We start from the raw sequence: 20985 nt of genomic DNA, 5'->3' as shown, positions 1-20985 counted from the left end.
TCTCATGGGATGTGTCACTGTCTCATCCCTTTTGACTGCTTTGACTATTTTCCTTTCAAGGTACTGGCAGCTTGGGCAGACACAGCCTGAACAAGCGATTTGCAGTCAATTCTCCAGGGGAACTGCGGATGTTCTGGAGTAGGAAGATATCTAGGTGGAGCTATCCGAGATGGAAGGAAGGCCCCAGGAGAGCTATCCCCTTCCTGAGGAGGATCACAGCCAGGCAGGACACCAGTTTTCTCTAAGCTAATATGGGACACCTGTGTTCACACAACCAAACACCTTGTGGGGGCTTTTGGTACTGTTTTGGCTTATTTCACAGACTCTGCAGTATCACTTTCTCCATAGGAGTCTCTTCAGGGCAATACTCACTTCCTTATTCCTCAGGCTATAGATGACAGGGTTAAGCACGGGGGTCACAGCTGTGTAAAACAGGGCAAGGTATTTGTCAGTGTCTGCAGGGTCTCTTGACCGTCGTTTGAAGTACACAACCATCGCGGAGCCATAGAAGAGAGTCACCACCCCGAGGTGTGAGGAGCAGGTGGAAAAGGCTTTGCGTCTGCCCAGAACTGAGGGCATTCTCAGGATTGCCCTGACAATTTGTGTGTAAGAAACAACTATCAAGGAAAAGGGAAGGACTGCAAAGAGCAGGATGATGGTGTGCAGCATCACTCGGTTCCAGAAAGTGTCTGCACAGGCGAGTTGCAAGAGAGGGGGCACGTCACAGAAGAAGTGATGAAGGGCATGGGAGGCACAGAAGGGCAAAGTGAACACCTGGTACGTCTGCCCTGCCTGTACTGGTATGACAGCCAGCCATGACCCCACTACCAGTGTGACACAGAGCCTCCCATTCATGATGAGGCCATAGTGCAGCGGGTCACAAATGGCTACATAGCGGTCGTAGGCCATGGCAGCCAGGAGAAGGCTTTGGGTGCTTCCAAGCAAAACCAGGAAATACAGTTGGGCAGCACAGCCAAGGAAGGAGATCCTGCCGTCTCCCGTCAGGAAAGCCAGCAGCATTTTTGGCAGCGTGATGGAGATATAGCAGATTTCCAGGAAGGATAAGTTCCTCAGGAAGAAATACATGGGGCTGTGGAGGCTTGGGTCTACCAAAGTGATGAGCACGATGAGGCCATTCCCTACGAGGACCATGAGGTAGATGATCAGGAAGACTGTGAAGCACAAGTCTTGCAGGTAGGCCTGGTCAGAAAATCCCAGAAGAAGAAATCCAGGTCCGGCTGTGTGATTCTCCAAGCCTTTTCTTTGGGGTATTTTCCATCTACAGAGAAATGCAAACAACACGCTCACTGGACAGTGGCAGTGGCCCATCCACCATCCCACACCCCTCAAGCACAGCGAAAGACTGCAGACGCCAGCGCAGGTGTGACTGCAGTGTTAGCAAAGTCCCAACAAAATCTGCATGGCTGTATGGGAGTCTACCACCAGGTGCTTGTTGAGAAAGGGCTTCTAAGGAGAAAACAGAACAGAGATGTTCAGTCCAAATGATGGAGTTTGGCAGTATGGACCGGAAAAACGTGTCTTTCCTTCATGAGAGGAGATGTTCTAAAAAGCGTTGTCTGGTGATAGATTAGGGAAGGGAAGGGAAGGGAAGGGAAGGGAAGGGAAGGGAAGGGAAGGGAAGGCAAGGCAAGGCAAGGCAAGGCAAGGCAAGGCAAGGCAAGGCAAGGCAAGGCAAGGCAAGGGTAGGGCAACACCAGATTTCACTCTTAGATTGTAGTGAGAGAGATTTACCTCAGCTCTTCTGAGACATAAGAACTCATCTCCTGAAGCTCTGTCCACACACGGTGAGCAGGGAGACATGCTTTGGATCCAAATTTTTCACTTCTACATGGCTGACAGGTGAACTCTATCAGAAAGAAAACAAACTTCTCTCTGTCCATGAATCAGAAACATTGATGGGGCATTTCAACACGGCAGAAAAGGTGCTATTTGTGCATCTATCCCAATCCCTCAGGGTGCTAAAAGGAGCCACTGTGCAACACTGTCTCAAAGAGCTTTCAATGCATCCCAAAACGAAGGTGATCAAAGGCAGAAGAGTGGAGATTAGAGGGTGATCTCCCAAGGTATCTGGTTTTCCTGAAAAGGTCAGGCTTTTATGACTTCTGAAGGAGCTCTGTGCAGTTCCCTGTTCCTGACCTTGCTGCTCTGTCGCATGGATTTATGGCAGTTTACCGAGGGCTCGGTCGCTCTGATGCCAAGGCAGAGATGTTTCCCAGGCCCCTGGAAGCCCTTGCAGAGCCGAGCGATGCTCTCATTGACTGGGAAACTGAGCCTTCCCCTCTGCATTTCCCACAGCACACGGACTTCTTGTGGATCACACTGGAAGAACGTGAGCCTCTGCAGTAGCAGGTTGCTTCTTGTGAATAACAGACTCAAACAAAAGGTTTCTAAAAGTTTCGATTTGATGTGGAGAAGGCATGTTCTCTTCCAGACTGAGGGTGCTGGCTGCGTCTCTGCAGCTCTCGCTGACTGCCTTCCAGAAGTCACCTTAAACTCTGATGTATCGATAATGAGAAGAGCTGGTTAGAAAACATGTCATAAAAGTGTTCCCATTAGCCAAGTGAAAAACACACCATGTTTGGTCCAAGAGGTTGCTTGAATTCACAGACACCCAGTCTTAAGAGCATAATTATTTTTTTTGTTTGTTTTTAATATTCTCTTCCTACTGTTCCTGCCTATTTTGGTGAGTTTTATCTATGGAGTTCTCTTAGAGCTGCTCTTTGAAATCTCCAAGAGAAAATCAGGGTTTATGTGAGGGAAAAGTGGCCTCTTTCCTAATCTCACAACTTATGCACGCCAATGCACAGGAGCATTAAATGCTTTTATTTCCTGAAATACTGTCAGATATTGCATTTAGTGTACACAAGTTTTTAACAGAAAGCAGCCGCTTATAGGCAGCTTTTCCATAATCAGCATTGTCTGCTCCTTTCACTCCCCTCCCCCACCCAACCCTACAGCATCTTCTTTCTCAGCGCTTCACAGGATCACGCACAGTGCATGGTTTGGACTGGCTTTGGCGTGGGAAACTGCTGGAGGACTCTTTACCCGGGGACTGTCTCAGCAGCAGCGTTTCTCCAAGCTGAACCAAACCTGCTCCTCTGAGCCCAGCCGAGCCCCACAGATGCCTGCAGCTGCCGTGGCAGTGGCTGTGCTGCCACGGGCTCTCAGCACTTCAAAGCGTGACAAAAGGGAGTTACCATTGTCAGGAGCCACAATGCCGGGACACACTCCTCACTCCATGATGCTGCGGGAGACGGTGCTGACCTCTCTTCCTTTCTGTCATTTCCCTTGAAAACACCTGGATGGGGTTCCCCGGACTCTGCCACTCCTGTTCCCACCTGGTTATAAGTCAGTGAAGAACCCCAGGAGAGAAGAGAGCAATGCTGGTGCGACCAGTGCTCCTCCCCAGACACCCACAGCATCATTACCAACTTGAGAAAGTCTGTCAGAATAATGATTAGAAGGGTCTGAGCAACTTCCAGAACGTGACTTCTGAAAACAGAGAAATTGAGAAATAAGTTTTAGCTGCTCAAAGGAAAACTGCTAAGCTTGTAAGAAGGGGGGGCGGGGGGGAGGGGAGGGGAGGGGAAAGCAAGAAAGGAGCAGTAAAGAAGCAAATTCAATCTGTGTTTAGCTTTAATTTGCAGAAACGGAAAAGGCTGCTCTGCAACACCTCCTTCCTGGGCCTCCACCTTGGGTGTGCCCTGTATTAGCTCCAAGGTGGAGATGGTCTTCAGAGGTCAAACTCCAATTGCTTATGCTGTCTGAATCCAGGTTCACCTTCAAAGAGGGTGTAGAGAGAAAGCTCGTGTTGGAGGTTCATGGGAAGGTAAGAAGGCCTGTGTCACAGAATCACAGAATCACAGAATGGTCAGGGTTAGAAAGGGACCCCTGGAGATCGTCTAGTCCAACACCCCCCACCCCAGAGCAGGGTCACCTACAGAAGTTGCACAGGATGGCGTCCAGGTGGGTTTTGAATGTCTCCAGGGTAGGAGACTCCACAACCTCTCTGGGCAGCCTCTTCCAGTGTTCTGCCACCCTCAAAGAAAAGAAGTTCCTCCTCACGTTAAGATGGAACTTCCTATGTTCAAGTTTGTGCCCATTCCCTCTTGTCCTATCCCTGGGCACCGCTGAAAAAAGACTGGTCCCATCCCCCTGGCACTCTCCCTTTAAGTATTTGTAAGCATTAATAAGATCCCCCCTCAAATCTTCTTTTCTCTAGACTAAAAAGACCCAAGTCCCTCAGCCTTTCCTCGTAGGAGAGATGTTCTAATCCCCTAATCATCTTTGTAGCCCTTTCATGTAGTCCTTTCATGGCACTGCACATATCTATGTTTGTACAGATTACTGTGGCCCCAGGGCCCCCCAAACGGATGAGTGTGTCTGACCAAGGCAGCCTTGCGTGGCTATATAGGGGAGAGCTCCCAGGGGAGAGCATCTCCTGCCCTTGAGTGAGGTTCATGCAGTCCTTGATTTCTACCTCTGAAACTACGCATGGGTTCAACCCTGCTGTTCAGCCAGTTCTTCACGCAGCACACCATGTACCTGGACAAGTTGTCCAGAAGGATGCTGTGAGGGAAACTATCAAAAGCCTTATTACAATCCACAACAACTACATCCCCCACTTTCCATTCATCCACTAGGTAGGTGACCTTACTGTGGGCCGTGGTGAATCGCTTGTTTCTCTTGATGTTAACTCCTTCTCCCAGGTGGGCATTAGGGCTCTAGACGGCCACCAGTTCAGGCTGGGCTCTTCACTGTCCAAGAAGGGCACTCTGTGCAGCAGAGCTGAGATAGTTTCCTAGCAAAGTCTGAGATAATAAGAGGAGGAGAAAGCCTAAGCTCTGACTCCATGAAGAGCAAGTAGAAGTGTTGGAGGTCGTCTGGCCAAAGATTCCTTATGACAGGGGAATCCTTTCCCACCGCTATCACTGGATGGAACTCTATGGACATTTCTCGAAGTGTTTGAGTGCAAAAAGCCCAAAGAAAGTCGTTTTGTCTCCACACCGTGCCTTCCTGGTGGGCCTTCCTGGTGACTGTGCCTGGGTCCAAGCTCATCACAGTGCTTCACCCAGCCATGAGACTTCTCTTGCCTATCACCTGCACAGACAGATGGGACCTCACAATCTACATCCAAGCCATTTTCCTTTTTCTGGCCTGCGAGTTTCTCAGACAGAACTGGCTTCATAGTCGCCTTCACAGATACCTGCCTGTTACGCAGCTGTGAGATTGTGATGCACAACTGACATAAGTGGAACTTCCTCACCATCACCCACCCCATCACCTACAAGCTGATCTGACATCTCATCTCACATTCACCTTCCAGCACCATGTGACTACTCCAGGACATCACAGTCTCTGCATTCACTCTTCCTCCTGGGGAAAAACAGCTCCGAGTGAGGGTGAGAGGACAGGTGGGAAGGTTAGGGGTTTGGAGGGAGGGTGCTGGGGCTTAGGGGGTTGGGGTTTCTGTTAGCAGTTTGTGTTCAGGAGAACCTGAAATTCTGGTGAGAATTTCTACTTTGTGCTCAGGGTAGGGCGAGGGGTAAGAGCTTCCCTTTTAGGGCTGGGGATCAGGGTGAGGCTCAGGGTGAGGGTTTGGGATTCATCTTAGGTCTTCTTGTAATTGATGGGAGTACTGGTCAGCTTTGTGGGTTAGGGGGTGGGGTTAGGGCTGGAGGTGAGGGCCAGGGTTAAGGCTAGCATGGCATGAGTAGGGACATCACAGACAGCAACCAAGTGCTGTCCCTCTCACACTCCACTCCCTTCTCTCTGATGAAACCCTCACTCTTCTTGAGCACCTCACAATGCTGCTTCCCAGCAGCCAGCTTTCTCCAGCAGAAATGACATCCCAACCTACTCTCCAGAAAGGACACTTTTGCCTTCATCTTCCTCTTGCCTGCCCCTAAACTCTCATCTCATCTCCCTGGCCTTTCCCTCCAAAACCTCACAATCCCTCTCCTCCTTCTACCTCCTGGGAAACATGAGTGAGGCTTACAAGAGGGGTTGAAGAGGAAGGGAGGTTGAGGGACAGGATGAGGGAGTTGGGTTAGGGTTTAGGCTTGAGGCACTTGATGAGGGTTTCAGCTTTGGCATTAGTGTTCAGGGAAGGGCTAACGATGAGAACTCCAGGTTAGGTGTTCGGGTTAGGGTAGAGGCAAAAGTTTGGGGTGAGCTGGGCAGTGCCAGGTCTGAGAAGCAAAGGGGTGTAGGCACTCTGCGTGCTTCTGCCCTCATGGTGACCAGAAGGAAACCTCAGCTCCTGGTGACCAAAAGCATCACCATTTCAATGGGCTGGGGATCAGCACTGGGCCCCTCGGCTTGACAGGGCACATCCAAGGGGCTACACGACACAGGACATCTCGGCCTCCTTTCTTTGTCATCCCAAAATCGCTGCCTCTGAGTTTGTGCTCCAATCAGCCCCCAGGGAAGCCCACTTCAATTCCCTGAAACAGCTTCATCACCCACAGCCTCAGCAGACCCTGCTAAACCTCCAAGCCTCTTTATTCCTGCCATGGCCCTCCACTCCCTGTGACTTTCCCCTGGGAGCTTGTTAGTGTGCAGCAACTGTAATGAGTTTATTCTTGCATCTCAATTTCTGTACGGTTGCAGAGGGATTTTTAGGAGAGTCTGTCTTTGAGGAAGAGTTTTGCAAAGTCTGATGATGTTAACAAGCACATGATGGAACACAGGTTCTTTTCTTTCTCAGTCGTGACTCAGTACTGCTTTCCACATTGACAAATGATTTTTTATTTGACTGTCAAATGATGCCCACAACACCCCAACTTCATTTGCTAGAGGTGGGCATGGGATCAGGAGGCAGAGGCAGCCAGGTAGATGTGACCACAGGAAGAATGGCAGGGAGATCGCGAGAGACATGAGTTGGTGACAAGGCTCTGGGCTGGGAATTTGGCCAAGAATGGATGCTGAGCTCTGCCTGAGAACCTGAGAAATTTTGTCAACGTTTAAAAAGCTGTGAGCACTTTGTCACTCGCTGAAGTGATAGAATACTTCTACTAAAACTAATAAATTTTCCCCGAGTCATGTCAAATGGAGAATTTTAATATATGTTCAGTATTTTTTGGCCATGTCTTCTTTCCTCAGTCGTGAGGATTTTTGTCCTCTCCTTCCACATTGTTTCTTCAGTCACCTCTCACCGCTGTGACCTTCAGGGAGTTGCTGCTTTCCCATTCGTGGAGCTAAAAGCTCTCCTGTCTTCTGGTAGTCTGCTGAATTAACTCTTAAACCAACTTGCAAACTGTGTATATATTAAACATTTCCTATTCTCTTGTCTAAAGTGTGTCATGTATGGTCATTGCTTGAGGAAACTGGACCTTATTGGAGGTTTGGACCTGGCATGCAGTTGAGGAGCGTGTTGCTTCTTTTTATTAATTTATTAATTTAATAAGAAATATTGGTTTATCATATAATTGATAAAAATCAATTATAATTTATTGATTAATAATTAATAATTGTATTTTACTTGTGGTTGTTCAATATTAATTACAAACCTGTATCTATTTACAGACAACTCTCAGGTTAAATCAGGTGGGAATTGGTACAAAGAAGCTGTAACAGTGATCTACAGAGTTCAGTGCAGAAATGTGATGTAGGAAAAGAATGCAAGTCCCAGGCGGCCCCCGAGAGAAGTGGTGAGGTTGGGGAGGTGGGGAGGAAAGTTGTACATACAGTGGGGGACCTCGAGGGGACAGCTGTTGCTGCCTCTGCAGATCTGCTCAGGACACCCTCTGCTTCAGTATCAGTTGGAGAAAGCTGCCAGCACTTCTGTACACTGAAAACATAAAATAAAATATGCTTCAAAATTAAAACCAATTTTTTTTTTCAGTTCACATTCAAATCTTCCACTGTAAGTAGACTCCTGAGACCTCTCCAATTAGCTGTACAAGCCTGGAAGCCCTGCAGAAAATTACAGAAGAGATGTTGCTCATTTGGGCTTTCTGCACTTTAACGAGCCCCATGGTGTATTTGGAGCTGAGCCCGTGAACCTCAGATACTGAGAGTGAACAACCTGTCCAGGAGTTAAAGTCAGCAGCAAACGCCAAAGTGTGTTGGAGCATTAATTGGCCCCACGGAGGGCCATTCCAGAGCAAGCCTCCCCATGGGTTTGTTAGAGCAGAGGGAAATAACTGACACAGTTATGATGTACAGTGATTAAAAATTTATTAGTGATTTAAGGTAGATCAAGAGGTGGAATTTTAGCAGCACTTAATCATTAACCAATTTAGAGGTTTGCAAAGTGATTTAACAAAATAATTGAACAGCGACTGAGCTACAGATTCGAAGATGGGAAGATTCACACTAACGTCCTATAGAGTATTCCAAATCAATACATATACATATGGGCAAGAGCACACGTCTCAAGTTAATACATATGCACATAAGGAAAGCATATAAGTGCGCATGCACACACCCCCACACACAGACAGAGGTCTTTGATTCCTGGAATCAGGAATTTCATAATAGCATATTAGCTATAATGCTCATAATTTCATAATGGATCTAACGAGCCAACAGGTACTGCTTTTAACTCCTACGCGTACATGGACAAACGGCAGAATATCCACATCCACAAAGCTAATGTGTATATCACAAACACATAGGTGGAGGGGTGGGTGGGAGAGAGGCTAGCCTATAGTCACAATTTCCCTTTCCCGAGTTTAGGATAAATACTCACAATGCATTGGTGTTCCTCAAGGGGCGGTATATGAGGCTCAAGAGGGATTCTCTCACTCTGGCCTTCTAGTCCTCGGGGTGTCAGCCTGAGCGGTGTCCCCATTCAGGGGAGATCCTGGCCACAGCCCACTGCGATCCAGAAGAGTTCAAATGGTCTTTATGATAATTGCTACTTATAGGATCTGAGATAATTGACTTTCATCATGTACTTTTCCAGTCCGGACCAGCTCAGACAATGCAATATTCCAGTACTTTCAACCAGAAAGTACGCAAGCCCAGAAGTTGCAAGGACTTGGGGTCCTGGTATTCCCTTTCTTTGTGGCCACGACCCATATGTTGTGAGTAGTGATGGGTTGTACTTATTATCTCCAAAGTGTAGGACCGTAGGGATCAGGCACACTATTGTGTTCTGGTCTGTTGTGTTCTACCTTTTCTATCTTTCATGGTACACCATTATGTATTGTTCTGATCTACTGTGTTATTTTGTGGCTCAGGTGGGGAGGAAATCTCAGCAAGTACCGAGTGGTCTGGGAGGAGGGGGGTTCCCCACCACAATCTGCCCGTGACTAACGTTAATTTACCTCGTCCATAGAGCTGCTGTTTTGTTGCCTCTTGTCTCTATGCCTATAAACATGGAATGCCTCAGTCCAAGTATAATTTGAGGGAGATTTTGTGTTTGGTTAGTTCCTCAGCATTTTGTTACATGTTATTAAGTCACATTATATACACAGGGATATTTTTGCAGGAATGCAGTTTGTTTAGCCATCCTCCAAACTGCAATGTATAAGACAATATTTAACAGCAAGCATAATATAACAGCAGTCAGTAAGATCACGATAGGCTGTAACACCGGGTTTAGTATTCCAGTTGCGGTTAGAGACCATCCAAACAGGATTTCCCACCATCGGTGTTCTGGATATCAACCTCCACTTTTTAACACTCCTTTTTAAGATTGATGTATTTCTTTAACATCTCACTGGACTGTGATAAGAGACTTTGTCCAGTCTCTCATGCTTGTTGTAGAAGGTTGATTAAATCTGGGTGCTGAAGGAGCTGTTTGATTATACTTAGACTCATTCTGATAGGTGTGGGCTGTAGCTGGTGATATATCATGTAATCAAAAGACAAATCATCATGAATTGGTACAGATAAAGTAAATTCCAACCAACAATCATGGACAAGATGCATACACATAAGTTGATCTGATTGGTTATATTGTAAGCAAGATCAGCTATCAATAAAGATTCACACAATACAGACACATCCTTTTCCAATGTCTGATGACAGATTCAGGAATCTCATTTGGGTGGATTTCAAAGTGGCAGATGTTTTGTTCTGTATCTTAACAGATGTCTTCAGCTTCAAGAGTGATACTTTTGCAAATGAAACCTTGTTGGTCTCTCACAATGCATGTGTTGACATCAGCTGTTTGTCACTTTCCTCCCTTTGATTGGCCCACGCTCTGTCCTCTAAGGGATAGAGGACAGTTCCATTGTGATTTAGTCCTAACGCAGTGATTGGGTATATAGTGTACACTGAAGCATTGCGTATTGTGAGGATGAAGGCAACAATCTTATCACTTTCCATGTGATAAGTGAAGTTGCAGAGTTGCCAGCATGATTGAAACTGTTTTTCAAATTCTGAGGCATTGTCCCAAATCAATTTACAAGTTTCAGAGGGTAGGGTTCCTCCTTCTCTTTCTCCAAGAATGGCTGCTACCATAAGCTGTATCCACAAGTGTGCTCGGATACAACTCAAGGCAAGAGAGGTGTTACCTTGGGTTGCTCTGAGGGCTTTTGCAATTAATTGATGATCATTTTTTTCACTTTCTTCCCAATAAGGTAAAATGTCTGATCAGAGACACTGACTTGCTCCCAAGGCTGATAAAGAGGACTGTAGTGGGCGTTCCAATTTGGTCAGGTCATCGGTACTAGCAGTTAGTCTGTTCACTAAGACCTCAGCATCTATGCTATTCCGTACTCCCGATTCTGTCCCCAGTAACGCAGTGCTGTCCCATCATATAAGTTGGGATTGTTTATTATTAAAAGATGGTCCATGTAACCATGCTATGTTGTCAGGAGTGATCGATCATCGTTATTATCTTCATACGGCAGGACCATGGGGACCGGGCAGACTACTGTGTTCTGGTCCGTTGCTCTCCACCTTTTCTACCTTTTGTGTTAGACCATTATGTATCGTTCTGGTCCAGTGTATTATTATGTGGCCCAGACACTGGAAGAACTGCTCTCTCCTGGGCTCAATCAACACTAATCCAGAGCCTCCCTGGCTCTCCCCCACCTCCCCTGCCCTCTCCCCAGCCCAGCAGAGCAGCCCAGTCTGGGCTGGCCCCACAGCAGCGCTGGCCACAGGGTACTGCGGGGTTCTGGGCACTCCCCCCACAGCCCCAGCCCCTCGGAAGGCCACAGCAGCTGCTGGCGGGCAGAGCGGGCTCTCAGCCTCCCCACCAGCCCAGGGCTGGAGCTGGCCCCAAGTGCCAGCAGAGCCCGCTCACTCTCGGGCTCTCCTGCATTCAGCTGCGGGGCATCCCCCGCCCACACTGCCTCTGCCCTGCTCGGCCTCCCCGCCTGCCCTGCTCCCCAGCACAGCACCAGAGTCCTGGGGCTCCTCAGGCAGCTCCCCCACCTCTCCAGTCTCCCTTCCCTGGGCCCGCTGCATCTTCACTGCCTCCCACGGCACGGCACAGTCCTGGTTTGTGGGCACCTGGCTTTGGTGCTTTCTCCTGGGGGGACTTAATCTTGAGGGTGTTTCACCTTCTGAGTCTCCATTCCCTTCCCACCCCAGAGGACATGGAGTGTCCCCATCCTCCCCTGACTACTCCAGATTCCTTTCCACATGGACTGACATCTGCCATCAGTCCCACCATAGCTGTGACAGCCTGAGGAGGGTGACAAGGAGGTCCTGCGTGATCTCTCCTGCACCTCAAAGTGAATAAGAGTGCCTTCAACTGCTAGGTGTCTGAAAGATCCCAGTGATACCATAACTTTATTCCCCCAAACACAGGGAGAAAACAAGGTGGAAAGACACTGTCCATTTCCTTGGGTTTGGTTTTAACATCAACTGAATCAAGGAGACCCCAGCCTTCAGGCACCACACTCGGGACATCGCTTTTTTTGCAGAGATGCTATTAGGGAGGCAAGAGGTGAGAGGTGACACATACTTCTTCAAGGATCACACATGACAGGACAGAGCGTCAAGGGAAGTGCTGTGATCACAAGCAATTACCTCTAAGTATGATTATCAGAGAAAAGAAATACAGAGGTCTTCCTAAAATACTTTCCGCGTACCACACAAAGAAGGGGAAGAGAATTCCTGTTGATGGTGCAAGACCCCTTGGATCAGTCTCCACGGGGCATTCTTGAGCTCCTGGTTCCTCATGCTGTAGATGAGAGGGTTCACTGCTGGAGGCACCACAGAGTACATAACAGCCATCACCAGATCCAGGGATGGTGAGGAGATGGAGGGGGGCTTCAGGTAAGCAAAAAATGAAGTGCTGATAAAGAGGGAGACCACAGCCAGGTGAGGGAGGCACGTGGAGAAGGCTTTGTGCCATCCCTGCTCCGAGGGCATCCTCAGCACCGCCCTGAAGATCTGCACGTAGGAGAGCACAATGAAAACAAAGCACACAGAGAATAAACAGGCACTAAGTACAATAAGCCCAGCTTTCCTGAGATAGTCTATGTCTGTGCAGGAGAGCTTGAGGATCTGGGGGATTTCACAAAAGAACTGGTCCAAGGCATTGCCCTGGCAGAGTGGTATGGAAAATGTGTTGGCTGTGTGCAGCACACCATGAACAAACCCACTGCCCCAGGCAGCTGCTGCCATGTGGACACAAGCTCTGCTGCCCCGGAGGGTCCCATAGTGCAGGGGTTTGCAGATGGCCATGTAGCGGTCATAGGCCATGAGGGTCAGAAGATAAAACTCTGCTTCAATCAAGAAGACAAGCAGAAAGACCTGTGCAGCACACCCCAAGTAGGAGATGTCCCTGGTGTAGAAGAAACTTCTCAAGAAGCAGAACTTCAATGTCATCTGCAAAGGCAACAGATTATCAGTGAAAAAAGAAAAAAAAAAAAAAAAAAGCAAGGGGCTGGTCTAAAATACATCCTGAGCACTCTGCAGAGAAGGGGAAGAAAATTACTGTTGATTTTGCAAGACCCCTTGGAACAGTTTCCTCAGGGCATCCTTGAGATCCTTGTTCCTCATGCTGTAGATGAGGGGGTTCACTGCTGGAGGCACCACTGAGTACAGAATGGAGACAACCAGATCAAGGGGTGGAGAGGAGATGGAGGGGGGCTTCAGGTAGGAAAACATGGCAGTGCTGATAAAGAGGGAAACCACGGCCAGGTGAGGGAGGCACGTGGAAAAGGCTTTGTGTCTGCCCTGCTCTGAGGGCATCCTCAGCACAGCCCTGAAGATCTGCACATACGACAGTACAACAAAAGCAAAACATGCCAAAAAAAGAAAAGAACCGAACACAAGAAAGCCAACTTCCCTGAGGTAGAAGTGTGAGCAGGAGAGCTTGAGGATCTGCGGGATTTCACAGAAGAACTGGTCCACAGTGTTGCCATGGCAGAGTGGTATTGAAAATGTAATGGCAGTGTGTATCAGAGCATAGAGAAAGCCACTGCCCCAGGCAGCTGCTGCAAGATTGACAGAAGCTCTGCTGCCCAGGAGGGTCCCGTAGTGCAGGGGTTTGCAGATGGCAATGTAACGGTCGTAGGCCATGACAATGAGAATATAATATTCTGCTGAGATCAAGAAGGTAAACAGAAAGACCTGTGTAGCACACTCCAAGTAGGAGATGGCCCTGGTGTCCCAAAGGGAATTGGCCATGGCTTTGGGGAGAGTGGTGGAGATGCAGCCCAGGTCAAGGAGGGAGAGGTTGAGGAGGAAGAAGTACATGGGGGTGTGGAGGCGGTGGTCGCAGGCGATGGTAGTGATGATGAGGCCGTTGCCCAGGAGGGCAACCAGGTAGATGCCCAGGAAGAGCCAGAAGTGCAAGAGCTGCAGCTCCCGTGTGTCTGCGAATGCCAGCAGGAGGAACTCAGTGATGGAGCTGCTGTTGGACATTTGTTCCTTCTTCACACAGGGGCCTGTCAAAGGAGGAAGAGACAGTGAAGAGCAAGGACAGACACCCCTGAGCAGAACCTGTTCCATTTGTCATGTTAAACTCCCCCAAATGATTTCTTTCCTTCCAGGGAGACGTTTGTGCAGATCCTGGCATGATCCTGGTTTGTGCTGGCTGAGGGTTCAGTGGGGAGCAGGGGACTCTGCTGTGGGCTCCAGAGGAGTCAGTCGTGCTGTGCAGCAAGAGGCAGACAGGAACCAGGAGTGATCGCAGGTTAAACCTACCGCTGATATAAAAGAGCTTTTGACCATCATTACTCCCAATACCCCTGGCGGCAGAACAGAGCTGTGGGGCACTGCATTGCCTAGAGACTAACAGTTTAAATGAGGGCTTGGGCACCATGCACACATCTGCATGGCACGACCTGCAGGATCAGTTGCTGAACTGCTGCTGAAGCCCCCCAGCCCAGAGAGTCTGAAAACCAGAGCAGCAGAAGCAGCATGGATGGGTGGAGAAACAGGGAGACGTGCCCCGGTGATTCTGCCAAGGCAGGCAAGGCCAGGAAGGGACAGAGGGGCGCTCAGGAGATTCTCTTCTGCCAGAGCTCTGGCCACAGTGAGGCAGCTGCTGCCTGGAATGCCACATCCTTGAGAGCAGAAGCACACAGGGCATGCTGAGTGTTGACTGTGACAGGAGGCAAAGTCCCTGTCCCAGAACATAGTCCCCTGGGGAACAGGAACTCTGCTCCAAGGGACAGCCCTGGGCACCCCTGGCTGCACAAACGCCTGCACAGCCCTGCAGCCATCCCAGGACAAGGCAGCCATCAGGCACTGTTCCTTTGATGGTGCTGCAAGGAAGCCCTGCTGTGAAGAACTCCCTTACCCTCCTCTACACTGGAGAAAAATCCCATAAGCTGTGGGCTATGACAGCTTTATGAGAAGCCTTCAGAAACTGTGGTGGCATTGCCCTGAAGCCCGAGACTTACCGTGCAGAGGGCTGTGAAGCTTTCTCCCATAGTGAGCTCTCAGCTGTCTTCCCACTCCCAACTCCCTTTAAGCGCTCTCTCTACATAGCTTATCTCATCCTCGTATCTGAAGCTGTTCCCTCAGCCCTGCTGCGCTTTGCAGAGGAGCTGCTCCTGGGCAGAGCTGTCTTTCTACAGCAGCACCCGCTCACCAAGTGCTCCCTCTGTCCCAAGAGCCCGGCCCAGCTCAGCAGCAGAGCATCAGCCCAAGGCATTTTAATGACCCCTCTGGTGGGTTTGAGGCAGAGTCCATGGACGTCAGACACTGAGAGGAAGTTGAAGATAGGTATCAAGAAGTCAATTACACATGTAATCTCCAAACCCAACACTTTCTTGGAGTGTTAATAGGTCCCACTGAGGACCATTACCAACAAAGCCTCCCCAGGGGCTCGTTAGAGCAGAAAACTGGAAGCAGGAATGACTCAAGTAGGGAATAGAAAATTAAAGGTGGCTCTGATGCTGAGTACACCTGACTGTGTTACATTGAGCCAAAGGGCCATGCTCTGACCTGCAGTCCCTGGGAAAGGAAATCTCGTCCCTCAACCCTTGCTCAGGGCTCTTCCTGGGGCAGTGTGATGTGGGGATGTGCAATGCCGAGGGCAGGAGTATGGCATGGCATTTCTGGGTGGGGCAAGGAGGTAATGATGTCTTCCTGAAAAAGGTTTAAGTACTTCTGGTAGGACTTGGTGGCAAAGACAGTAGCCATAGCCATGCTGAAGAAGAGATCACGTCCGGTGGGGGCTTTCAGTTCCCCCTTCTTTCTTTGAAGGCACTCAATTGTCTTTCATTTTCACCTCAATATCTCACTGCCCTTACTGATATCTCTCCATCCTCCCTGGCTGGTCCTTGAAAGACAAAGCCATGGGCTGGTCCAGCCTCCCTCTGGCTGCCCGATTGTTCCACAGCACTGCCCTTGCAGTGACATTTCCTTCTTTTCTAGTCTCAACCTCCCAAGCCACACTTTGTGGCATTCGTCCTCTCTCCTGCTTTTTGACCACTATGAAGAAAAGCTCCACCATCTCTGAAACCACCCTTCAAGCAGTTACAGGTTGTGACTGTGGTGCTCTGAGCCTCCACTTCACCAGGCTGAAGGAGTTCAGGTCCCTCAGACTCCCCAAATGGGGCATGTGCTTGAGGCCATGAATCCCGTATTGGCAGACCTCCTCTGGACACTCTCCATTCCTCCCCTCTTGTCTAGAACAGGAAGCCCCAAAGAGGGCCACGCTAGTCCAGAGATGGCCACACGAGGTTTGAGTGGAGTGGGATGACATCTCCCCTGATGTGGGTGACCCACACGCCTCCCAAGGCAGCTCCACATACACCTGGCCCTGTTCATGGTGAGCATGCCCTACTGGCTCCTCTGGCACCCCTCGTGGTGCCCAGGCCCTTCTCCTCAGGGTGCCTACTCAGCCAGGCAGGTCCCAGGCTGCCCTCATCTACAGGATTATTCCTCCCACCGATGCAGCACTGGCCTCTTCTCCATGTAAAATTTCACAAGGTTTCTGTTGCCCAAATCCCAGAGTTTCTCAAGGACCCCCTGGACTGAAGCTCCCTTTTCTCAACTGTTAATATTATCGTGTAATTGGTCACCCTGATGGTGGTGTCCCTCACAAGGTAACAGCACAGGGAGTTGAAGGGCACTACAAATACTAACAGGTGGTGCTACTTTAGTGCAACTTCTTTCTGATTTAAGATTATCCATGGTGACGATTTCATAAACAGCTGCAAAGCAAGCAAAGCCAGGGCCAGTGAGGAAAGAGCAAAGAGAGGTCTGCTGTTTATGTTGGAGAGTACAAGAAAGATCAAAGGGAAGAAAAGAGGGAGAAAGTTAATGGCAGGTGAAGCTAAGGACTAGATCAAGGCTGGTTTGGGGATACCATCCAAGAAGCTCTGGATGTGAGCAGCAGGTACTGGTGTGAGACAAGAACAACCCAGATGATCTGACCAAACCTATGTCTGCCTTACTTCCAGGGTCTTGGAGAGTCTGAGTACTTTCCCTACCATGGTGAAGAGAAGACCTGTGGTGGAATGACATGTGCAGTCACTCATGTTGAAGGGACCGCAGAAGCTCTCTAGGCCAATGTCCATCTCACAGCAAGTGCAGCTATTAGATTACACCAGGTTGCTCAGGGATTGATTTATGTTGGCTTTAAAACCTTCCAAGGAACGACACAGCACAACGTCACTGGCCAGCCTGCTCCAGTGCTTCACTCTCTTCATGGGTAAACAGTGTTTCCTCACACACAACAGGGAAGAACCTGGATCTGCCTCCTTGGTGACCTCCTGGTAGTGGTAGAAAGTAGTATTTTGATGTTCTTGTTAAAGCCCCCTAATCTCACAATTGAACAACTTCAGCTCTTTCAGCCTCTCCTACTGACAAGGTCAACCTTACCAATGCATGCCTGAGAGGTTTAGGGCTCTTCCAATCCCCCTGGATTTACTGGATTAGCAAGGGACTGCAGGGATGTTGGAATATCATCACCCTCATGCCATCACGTTCTGTGTCACTCTCATTGGTCACCCTGTGCAATGCACAGCTGTTGCAGGCTGTAGGGACAGCCTGTTCTGTCTGAACAAGCAGTCACCCACAGTGAAACACTGAGCTGATGATGGTTCAGGCCCTGGTGGCAACAGGACACCACTGTGAGGGTCTGGCTCTGGGGCTACCATGCTTGGTGCTAACCCACATGCAGATGAGGAATTAATGGCTGCAAGAACGACAGTGGTCACCATCAGAGATGACAGGTTTATCACGGAACTGTTCAAGTTGGGAGGGATTTTGGGATGTCTCTTGACCAACCTCCTGCTCACAACAGAGTCAAAACTGAATTCACCCCAAGTTCCTTCCAATTCACTTTGAGCAACAGAATCCTGAAAACATCTTCTGAGGACTTCATCAGAGATCCTCGGTGAACTGAAATCTTGATTTAAATTGATGCCAGTTAAGGCTAGTCAGAGGAGACTGAAGGCCATGAAGGGGAGGAGGGTCCTCTTCATAGGATCATAGAATCATTGTAAGGTTTAGGTTGGAAGGGACCTTAAAGATCATGTCGTTCCAATATCCCTGCCATGGGCAGGGACACCTCCCACTAGAACAAGAAGATCAACACCCTGTCCAACCTTGAGAACCTCCAGGGATGGGGCCTCCAAAACTTCCCTGAGCCTCACCAGTTCCAGTGCCTCACCACCCTCAAAGTGAAAATTTTCTTCTTAATATCTATTCCAAATCTCGCCTTTTCCAGTTTGAAGCCATTCCCCCTCGTCCTATCACTACATGCCCTTGTAAAAAGTCCCTCTCCAACTTTCTCTTAACTCTCTCAGCCTGTCTTCAAAGGAGAGGTGCTCCAGCCCTCTCTTCATCTCCGTGGCCTCCTCTAGACCTATTCCTAACAGGTCATGGGAGAGAGCAGTGGGAATGTCTGGATGTCTGCTTGGGGAGAGGTGATGAGTCAGCTGAGAACAAATGAGTTAGTGGGCAGAGACACATGGGTGAGGTAGTGGGTGTCTTCTCAAAGGAATCAGGAACATTACAGAAGATGATTGAGGAAGATTAAGGCTTACTTCAGATGATCACAGCCATGCTCCCATGGGGAACGTGCTCCAGTTTCATCTGGGAAGGGATATGAAGGGCAACAAGAAAGGATGCTACAACTATGTCAACAGCAAAGGGAAGGCTTGGGAAAACATGAGACCACAGTTGAATGGGGCGGGAGTCCTGCTGACACAGGACATTGACAAGGCTGAGGGATTTGATGCCCTTTCAACCTCACTCTTTGCTTCTTAGATGAGCCTTCAGTAATCCCAGACCCCTGAGACTAGAGGCAAAGGCCAAATCAAGGATCATTTACCTTTTCACAGAATTGCTGAATGGTTGAGGGTGGAAGAGACTGCTAAATGTCATCTGGTCAACTCCTTTTTTCCCGCAGTGCCACCTAGAGCCAGTTGTCCAGGATCATGTCCAGATGCCTCTTGAATATCATCAAGGATGGAGACTCCACAACCTCTCTGGGAAACCTGTGCCACCCCTCAGTTCAAATACTTTTCCTGATGTTCAGAGCTGTGTTTCAGCTCATGCCCATTGCTGCTGGTCCTGTCACTGAACAGCACTGAAAAAAATCTTAGAATCATAGAATAGCAGGTTGGAAGGGACCTCAAGGGTCATCTGGTCCAATCTTTCTTGGCAAAAGCACAGTGTCAATTAGATGGCCCAGCACCCTGTCCAGCTGAATCTTAAAAGTGTTGCCCTGGTTTGAGGTGAAGCAGAACGGGTTTTCTGTTCAGGAACTTCACTTTTGAGCTGAGCCTCTTCTAACTACTGAAATTAACAGCACATTGTGCAGACACTGTTCACCCTCAGAGGGATAAGACCTGTGTTTATGGCTGATGCCCGGGCATGGTATGCAGAGAGGCTCCTGCTTATACCTATTGCTATAACACCCAAGGGCGGCTCACTTTGGTATTTGACCCATTGGAGGGTCGGAAGCAGAAGAGCGTAAAGGGGTCCCACCTGCGGGGAGGAGCGGACAGGACAGGTGACCCCAACCTGACCAAGGGGGCATTCCATCCCATCTGCCTCGTGCTCAGTGTAAAAGCTGAGGGATCAAGGGTCAGTGCTCTTTCTTCAATAGCCTGTGTCCAAGGGGGACTCTGTGTTTTCATTTGCCTTTGATCCCGGTCTGTGCGTTCCTGACTCTTGATCTGCAATCCAGTTCCCATCCATTGCTGAGTCCAGTCTGGAACTTTCTCAGTGCTTGCCAGTGATGTGATTGTCATACTGTGTGCTCCATACGGGTTCTATATACTGAATATATTCCATTGTTTTCTTATTACTAGGATCAAATCTTCTTCCAATTAATTGATTATTAATATTTTGTTAAAATAATTAAGTTTCTTTTCACAGCATCAGTTTCTCTCTCTCTCATTCTTCTCTCCCTTGGGAGAGAAGTTAAAGGAGAGCATCTGTCATTTATTTTGGTAGAAGTCCAGCCAAAACCACAACACCAGACTAAACAACCCCATGTTCCTCAGCCGCCTCTCATAAGACTTGTTTCCTAGACCACTCACAAGCTTCCTTGCCCTTCTCTAGACATGCTCCAGTGCGTCAATGTCCCTCCTGTAGTGAGGGGCCAAAAAATGAACACAGTACTCAAGGTGAGGCCTCAGCAGTGCCGAGAACAGGGGAACAATCACTTCCCCGGTGCTGCTGGCCACACTATTTATGATACAAGCCCGGATGCTGTTGGCCTTCTTGGCTACCTGAGCACGCTGCTGGCTCATACACAGCCGGCTGTACACCAATACCCTCAAGTCTTTTTCGGCCAGGCAGCTTTCCAACCACACTTTGCAAGAACTGTAGCGTTGCATGGGGTTGTTGTGACCTAAGTGCAGGACCCAGCACTTCTCCAGCATCTGATTCCCATGACCTGCCTTCCTGGCCTGTGATGAGGCATTCCCAGGAGAAGAATGCGGGCTGGGGCTTGAGGAAGGCACATTGGCCCATCACGGGGCTCTGAAATCATCCGTGAAGGCAGGAGTGCTGAGTCCATGGGGCAGGGAACCACCCCCCTCCCACAGCAGGGAGAAGACCCAGGGGCCCAGGCTGCCTGTCCCTGTGCTCCTCTCCTGCCCCAATACCAAATGGTGCCATTTGGTGCTCACTACAGCCCTGGTAAGAACCACTTTCCCGTTGTGCCTCCAAAGCACTGTCTGCCCCGAGGGTTGGCACTGTCTGCCCTTCGCCTCTCCCAGCCTCATGGGGGGCCACTCCAGTTTGCCCTAATCTGCCCTTCTCGGGGGGCACACGGTGGGTGGGAATGGGGATCTCCTTTACAGAGACACCCCAGGTGTCCTCACTCCCTCAGTCACTCTGCTCATTGCCGTGGTAGAGCCAGAGAGGACCCAGGCGTCTGGGCACTGGCAGGCGAAAGGGGACACCGAAACAGACACAGACACACACGCAGAGAATAGCTTTGCTAAAGGGGTTTATTGATCATTAGGGGGGAATGGCCCAGGGCTCCCAGGGGATCAGGTGGGGTCATCCAGGGATGATCATCTCCTCATGCTGCTGGAGGGGAACAGGGCAAGGGTGTCACCACCACTTCCAGTCCTGAAAGAGAGAGACCCAAATGAGACCCCCACTGTCAACTGGGACATGAGAGTG

The 20985-nt window shown here is 49.3% G+C and overlaps 2 protein-coding genes across 2 annotated transcripts; both read right to left on the bottom strand.

Annotated features, from left to right (window-relative positions):
- Positions 1 to 333: 333 nt before the first annotated feature.
- LOC309683887 (olfactory receptor 10AG1-like) lies at positions 334 to 1781 on the bottom strand (the record flags this gene model as incomplete). Its single annotated transcript, XM_082499874.1, has 2 exons — positions 334 to 1279; positions 1753 to 1781. 2 exons carry the CDS (start codon positions 1779 to 1781, stop codon positions 334 to 336), a joined length of 975 nt encoding a protein of 324 aa, XP_082356000.1.
- Positions 1782 to 12000: 10219 nt separating this feature from the next.
- Positions 12001 to 13803, bottom strand: LOC309683886 (olfactory receptor 14A16-like; the record flags this gene model as incomplete). The annotated part of the gene is made up of 2 exons (XM_082499873.1): positions 12001 to 12687; positions 13510 to 13803. 2 exons carry the CDS (start codon positions 13801 to 13803, stop codon positions 12001 to 12003), a joined length of 981 nt encoding a protein of 326 aa, XP_082355999.1.
- Positions 13804 to 20985: the final 7182 nt, after the last annotated feature.

Source organism: Vanellus vanellus, assembly GCF_965231255.1.
Source record: "Vanellus vanellus genome assembly, contig: HAP1_SCAFFOLD_35, whole genome shotgun sequence".
In the NCBI taxonomy this organism is placed as follows: domain Eukaryota; kingdom Metazoa; phylum Chordata; class Aves; order Charadriiformes; family Charadriidae; genus Vanellus; species Vanellus vanellus.
The sequence above is the reverse complement of the archived record's forward strand: the minus strand, read 5'-3'. Positions and strand labels throughout refer to the sequence as shown.